General features: G+C 51.6%; 1 protein-coding gene and 1 pseudogene across 1 annotated transcript in view; one reads left to right on the forward strand and one right to left on the reverse strand.

Moving 5' to 3' along the window:
- Positions 1-1,315, reverse strand: part of RPS16 (ribosomal protein S16) — a 3,491-nt gene extending 2,176 nt beyond the window's left edge. The window contains 2 exon segments of the mRNA XM_017887513.1: positions 907-1,008; positions 1,148-1,315. Of these exon segments, the coding sequence (XP_017743002.1) occupies positions 907-1,008; positions 1,148-1,195 (150 nt within the window). The 5' untranslated portion in view covers positions 1,196-1,315.
- Positions 1,316-1,474: 159 nt separating this feature from the next.
- LOC108538993 (uncharacterized) lies at positions 1,475-6,844 on the forward strand (annotated as a pseudogene).
- The last annotated feature ends 415 nt before the right edge of the window (positions 6,845-7,259 follow it).

A 7,259-nucleotide genomic window follows, 5' to 3' on the forward strand; every position in this document is an offset into this window, starting at 1 on the left:
CGGGAGGCGGAGCTTGCAGTGAGCTGAGATCCGGCCACTGCACTCCAGCCTGGGCGACAGAGCGAGACTCCGTCTCAAAACAAAACAAAACAAAACAAAACAAAAAAAGTAGTAAATTTCAGAAGGGGCAGAAATCAGACTCTGGTTTCTTTCCATTCTGAGCCAAAAAAACTGAGAGTCCCAAACAGGGAACAGAAGAACCCCTTTCACAAGCAAGCATTTAAACAGACCCAAATTCGGCCGCGCGGCTCACCAGGCTGGTCAGGAGTTCTAGACCAGCCTGGCCGACATGGTGAAACCACGTCTCTCCTGAAAATACAAAAATTAGCCGGCCGTGGTGGTGTGCGCCTATAGTCCCAGCCACCCGGGAGGCTGAGGCAAGAGAATTGCTTGAACCCGGAGGGTGGAGGTTGCAGCGATCCGAGATCGTGCCACTGCACTCTCCAGCCTGGGCGACAGAGCGAGACTCCCTCTCAAAACAAATAAATAAATAGAATAAAAAATAAACAGACCCAAATTCAAGCTATTGCAATACTTACTGAGCACTTACAATGTCTAAACGCTGCTTTAGACGCTTGGGGTTTATCAGAATCAAAACATTGATCCTCGTGAAAATAAAGCTATGAAACCGGTGTTCCTCCACCCTTTGGGTCACCCCCCCATCCCAGTTAGATGAACTTCCTAACATTCCAGTTTTCAAAGCAACCCCTTAATCTTCAACATCCCCATCTCAGCTTTTACATCTTCTGAACCTCAAGCCCGGCTCTATTGCCAAATACCCTACTTTTCTACAACCAATACAACTTCTAAACATCCCGCTGCTGCTACCAGTCCCCTCAGCTTTCAAGAACTACTATATCTCCAAGAGTCCTCCATCCACTCAACGCTGGTGCCCGATGCCAGCACCTTGTATTGCAGCGTGCGCGGCTCAATCATCTCCAGGGGCCGCCCATTCACCTTGATGAGACCATTGCCGCGTTTGCAGTGCGCCACAGCTGTGGCTGTCTTCTGTGGGATACAAGAGGAAGAGTGGCCCCGTGAGCTCGGGCTCCAGCTCCCATGTTGCCCCCTGTATTCCTGCCCACCGTCCTCTCCCAGACCCTGACCTTCTCCTTCCCCTCCCCTTCCCATCCGGCGTCTAGCTCACCTTGCGTCCGAAGACCTGCACCGACTGCAGCGGGCCCTTAGACGGCATTGATGCGAGCGTGGAAGAGAGAACCTAACCGCGCGGCGCTCCAACCGGAAAAGGAAAGCCCGGGGCCACCCTGGCCGCTTTTCAGGGTCTGCGCAGGCGCCTTGAGCGCTGCGTCGCGACGGGAGAGAGCTTTACGGCTTCTGTTGCGGCTAAGGGGCGGGGCGTCTGATCAGCCGCGGGAAGGCCCTTAGGAGCTCAGAGCGGGCGTGCCCTGTGAGGCGGAAGTGGCGGGCTCTGTGGGCGGAAGGGGCGGGCGTGGGAGTGTAGTGTGCGGATTGATGGGAACGCTTCGTGAATGTGCTTCGCGTCCTCGGTAGTCGTCGATTGCCGCAGCTCTCCTTTGCGTTCTGACTCTTTAATAATCTCCCTTCGCCCCTTCTTTAAATCAGTTCCCACCCTCCCACTACCTGTAATCTTTCTCCCCTCTGGACTCTTCCCCGAATCCCCCGCATCAGAATCTTCACTCTGGAATCTACTGCAAGAAATCTGACTGGATTCTCAGATTCAGGACTTCCAGAATCCTGTACTCCCTAGAATCCCCCGCCTTCGGGATCCTCTCCCAGAATCCTTTCCCCCCTCAGAGCCCCCTCCCCTCAGAATCTCCTTTTCACCAGAATTTTCTTCCTTTTAGTCTCCTCTTCCCAGAATGTTTCCCATCCTTCTCTCAGAAGGCCAACCCCAAATGTTTCTCTTAAGAGCGCTCAACTTAGACCCCCCTTTTCCCTGAATCTCCCTCCATTCGGTCCTCGTCCCCTCAGTCACCCTTGCCAGAATCTTCCTCTTGTCAGGACCCAGTACCTCTGGAATCTCCCTCCTCCAGAATCTCCCTTTCCCGGCAAATCCCCCTTTCCCAGAAAATCACCCTTTCCGAGAAAGTACCCCTTTCCCAGAACACCCCGCCCCGCAAATCCACAAAAACTTCTCTCTCAGAGACCTGTCCCTCAAAATCTACCTTTCTCCTGAATTTATTTCCCTTCCGAGACTCCTCTTCCCAGCAACTGCCTTCCCTAGAGTTTTCCTCCCCTTAGAATTCCCCTTTCCTCAGAGACCCTCCCCCAATAATTCACCTCTTCTGCGTCCCAACCCTAGAATCTCCCCCCCTTTTTTTTTTTTTTGAGATGGAGTCCTGCTTTGTCCCCCAGGCTGGAGTGCAGTGGCATGATCTCTGTTCACTGCAACCTCTGCTTTCCGGGTTAAAGTGATTCTCCTGCCTCGGCCTCTTGAGTAGCTGAGATTACAGGCATGTACCACCACGCCTGGCTAATTTTTGTAGTTTTAGTAGAGACGGGGTTTCACCATATTGGCCAGACTGGTCTCGAACTCCTGACCCCAAGTGATCCACTCATCTCAGCTTCCCAGAGTGCTGGGATTACAGGCGTGAGCCACCGCGCCCGGCCCCTAGAATCTCTTTCTCCAGAATCTCCCAGTCATCTTTTTCCTTTCCCCCAAATCACCCTCCACTTAGGCCTCCTCCCCACAGAATTCTCTATCCCCAGCCACCAACCCCACTTAAGGGACCCCAGGATTGGGTTGTCCTCTGGCTGCCAGCAGATGTCCCTGCCTCTCTCCCTATCAAGATTCTCCCCAGCCCAGAGATTCCTCTCTCAGGGCTACAGGGAGCCCACAGTTGCCTCAGTTTCTCTGGCAGTACAGGGTCTGGGATCCAAGGTTCAAAAGGACGTGGTGGCACACCTTGCCAAAGAGGGTGGAGACAGGGAGACACTGGAGGGCAGGTCTGGGGCCAGAGGGAAAATCCAGCCTGGAGTCCAGCTCTAAAAGGGTGAGGCGGGAGAGGGGCTGTGAGGAGGGAGGAAGGAAGTCCCTAGAGTCTGACCCGGAGGGACACAGAGACAGCCCAGAGAAACATAGGCACACGTGGAGAAGGAGAGAAAAGATGAAAAGGCCAAGGGAGAAGAGAAGGCCAAGGGAGAAGAGGAGGAGAAAAGGGAGAGACCAGGACAGTCAAGAGATGGACCCCCAAAACAAGCCCAGTGACAGAGGCAGAGAGGCCAACCCTCAGACAAAAAGGAGATAAAGGCAGGCATGAAGTTTCCAAAATACTTGAGACAGAGGCCAGGTGCAGTGACTCAACATCTATAATCCCAGGACTTTGGGAGGCCAAGGCGGGAGGATCACTCAAGCCCAGGATTCAAGACCAGACGGGTCAACATGGTGAAACCGCGCCTCTACTAAAAATACAAAAATCAGCTGGGCATGGTGGCAGGCACCTGTATCCCAGCTACAAGGGAGGCTGAGGCAGGAGAACCACTTGAACCCGGGAGGCGGAGGTTGCAGTGAGCTGAGATGGCACCACTGCACCCCAGTCTGGGTGACAGAGCAAGACTCTTGTCTCAAAAATTAAATAAATAAAAAGAAAAAGGAGAGCTGAGACTTCAAATATTCACCTAGACATAGATAAAGGCTAGCACAGGTGTTTTCCAATGAAGACGGAGGCAGATGAGAGGATGCACACACTCTAACTATACGGTCTTTTTTTTTTTTTTTTTTTTTGAGATAGAGTCTTGCTGTGTCACCCAGGCTGGAGTACAGTGGTGCAATCTGAGCTCACTGCAACCTCCGCCTCCCCAGTTCAAGCGATTCCCATGCTTCAGATTCTGGAGTAGCTGAGATTACAGATTCTTCTGCTTCACCCTCCTGAGTAGCCCAGATTACAGGCCTCTGCCACTACGCTTGATTAATAATTTTTCTTCCCTTTTTTTTTTTTTTTTTGAGACAGAGTCTCACTCTGTCACCCAGGCTGGAGTGCAGTGGCGTGATCTCGGCTCACTGCAAGCTCTGCCTCCTGGGTTCATGCTATTCTTCTGCCTCAGCCTCTGGAGTAGCTGGGACTACAGGCGCCCACCACCACGCCCGGCTAATTTTTTGTATTTTTAGTAGAGACGAGTTGCACTGTTTTAGCCAGGATGGTCTTGATCTCCTGACGTCTTGATCCACCCGCCTCGGCCTCCCAAAGTGCTGGGATTATAGGCGTGAACCACTGTGCCCGGCCAATTTATCTTTTTTTTTGACATGGAGTCTCGCTCTGTCACTCAGACTGGAGGGCAGTGGCTTGATCTCAGCTCACTGCAACCTCTGCTTCCTGAGTTCAAGCAATTCTCCTGTGTCAGCCTCCCGAGTAGCTGGGATTACAGGCATGCACCACCATGCCCAGCTAATTTTTGTATTTTTTAGTACAGACAGGGTTTTATCATCTTGCCCAGGCTGGTCTTGAACTCCTGACCTCAAGCCCACCTAGGCCTCCCAAGGTTCTGGGATTACAGGTGTGAGCCAAGGCTATCGGCCTAGCCTGCACTGTCTTAAGGGCCTGTTGGGCAGGGGAGTTCAGGTTCTCTAGTCTCTCCAGATTGATCTTCACACTCTTGCTAAGTCTTGTATCGTCCCTGAGCTTGGGAGTCAGGGAGCGCTGTGACCTAGGCCCTCCCGACTTTGGGGTCACCATCTTTCCCCAGCCTCTGTGGGCACACTCCCTGAATTATCTGTGGCTTGAGTGGAACAATCGGGATAGGACGGCGGGGGGAGGTGGAGGGGGAGTTCCAGTCACCCACTTCAGTCCTCCAGTCTGCTCCACTTTCCTGTACCTCTGTCTTCCAGAACCCCGGGTCAAGCACCAGAGAATGTCTGGGAGTGAGCAAGGTGCTGGTGTTGCTTCTGTGGATCATCCTCCTGCTTGTACAGCCCTGGGGGGACCTAGGAATGCCCCTCTGCTGTAGGGAGCCTTTTTACTTCCTTGCGGCCCTCTGAAGATACTAGTGAGTGGGGAGTGGAGCCAGCAGACAGGGGTGGGCCAATTGATGGGGCGTGGTAGGGGGTGTGTTTGAGGAAGGGTCAGCCTCTTTCCCTCCAAGATCTGATTCTCCTCCTTACCCCTGAATTGTAGGTAAACAAAAATGATGACACCCTCTACACCCCAGATGATCTCCTGGTGAGTATTGTATTTGCTTCTTTCTGCAGTTGGAGGTTTTGAGAGAATTCAGTGGTCTCCATGTGTGAGGGTAGCTGTGTCACCATATGAATATGTTGCAGGGAGGAGGTAGTGGGACTGTCTCCTGACCCAGCCCCTAGTCTCGACAGATATATTTTGGTCACTGCTGTCTCCAACACCTAGAATAGGGAGGCATATAATAACAAATGATGACTACAGCTACATGTAAATAGTGCTTACTCTGTGCCAGGTATTGGTTTAAATGCTTTAAGTATGTTAGCTTATTTACTCTTTATACCAATCCTATAAGATAGACAGGACCGCCATGTATGGATGTGAACGTTGTACACTGCATAAGGATCCCACATCTACAAAGACGGTACTGTATTCACAGTCTGGACATTGTAGATTTGCATATTTGTCAGTTTCCAGCAGATGGCAGTAAAGTATCTTGTTCTAATAAAATCAAGACTTAGAAGGTAGAAGGAACTTAAAAGGAAGGTCTTTTTCTTTTCTGTTTTTTTGAGACAGGGTCTTGCTCTGTCCCCCAGGCTGGAGTGCAGTGGCACAATCAGAGCTCACTGCTGTCTCAACCTTTTAGGCTCAACCAATCCTCCCACCTCAGCCTCGAGAGTAGCTGGGACCACATGTACATGACACCATGAATGGCTAATTTTTTTTTTTTTTTTTTGAGACAAGTCTTGCTCTGTCACCAAGCTGGAGTGCAGTGGCACAATCTCTGCTCACTGCTACCTCTGCGTCCTGGGTTCAAGCGATTCTCCTGCCTCAGCCTCCCGAGTAGCTGGGACTACAGGCATGCGCCACCATGCCCAGCTAATTTTTGTATTTTTAGTAGAGACAAGTTTTCACCATGTTGGTCAGGATGATCTCGATCTCTTGATCTCGTGATCCGCCTGCCTTGACCTCCCAAAGTGCTGGGATTACAAGTGTGAGCCACCATGCCCGACATTTTTTTTTTTTTTTTTAAGATATGGGGTGTCACTATGTTGCCCAGGCTGGTCTTGACACCTGGGCTCAAGTGATCCTCCTGCCTTGGCCTCTCAAAGAGCTGGATTACAGGCAGGAGTCACTGTGCCAAGCTGAGTGTCTTTTTCTAACTTGCACGTAAGTACATTAATGGGATAGTGTCAGCCCTTAAGGTTGGGATTATCCAGAGCCCTATTTACAAATGAGGTAACTGAGGCCCAGAGAAGTGAAGGGGTTTGTTCCAGGCCACAGATAAGAAACCTTGGGAGTGGGGACTTGGACTTATGCCCTTACCCATAGATACCAGGTCACTTTGTCCCCACTGTGTGTCCTGCTGAGACTCTAGGCTGCTTCAGGTTGGAGCTGTCTGTGATTGGGTTTGAGGAGGGACCATCTGTGGGAACTGCTGTGTTGCAGCTACAGTACCTGCTGGATCCTCTGGGGTCCCAGCTGTGGGTGGCCAGCCAGGGCTGTTGCCGGCCCTGTGAAGGACATCCCCAGAGACCTGTCCCCCTCTTTCTGGCCAAACTCCTGGAGTTACTACAGGGAGCTTGTGCTCAGCACCCTACCACAGCCTGGAGCCTTGGAGGACATGGGCTCCCAGGTGCACCCAGAGAGGCTGGGTAGAGAGAGGGGAGGGAATAGTCTTTAGCTCCAACTCCCAAACCCTAAGCCTTTTCTTCCCTCTAGGCCAGAGGATCCCACCTGGAGCCCTGTGAGCCAAGGGGAAGAGGTAAGGAGGAGGAAAGTAAGGTAAGATCTGAAGTCTCTGAGCTCTTGGGCAGGGAGTTGGCTAAATTGCCCCACCTGCCCCCATTCTCACTGTCCTTTAGATACTCCCTCTTCTCTCTTCTTCCAGGAAGGGACAGAGAAGTGCACAAGTATTCTCTAACCTCATCCCTATCCCTTGAGGACAGGGAGGGTCCTGTGGCTCACATCCCTACATCCCTGGCTACAAATAATTACCACTTGAGGCCGGGCGCGGTGGCTCAAGCCTGTAATTCCAGCACTTTGGGAGGCCGAGACGGGCGGATCACACAGGTCAGGAGATCGAGACCATCCTGGCTAACACGGTGAAACCCCGTCTCTACTAAAAAAAATACAAAAAAAAAAAAAAAAAAAAAAAAAAAAAAA

This window comes from Rhinopithecus bieti, unplaced genomic scaffold (assembly GCF_001698545.2).
Source record: "Rhinopithecus bieti isolate Rb0 unplaced genomic scaffold, ASM169854v2 scaffold_15776, whole genome shotgun sequence".
NCBI classification, from domain to species: domain Eukaryota; kingdom Metazoa; phylum Chordata; class Mammalia; order Primates; family Cercopithecidae; genus Rhinopithecus; species Rhinopithecus bieti.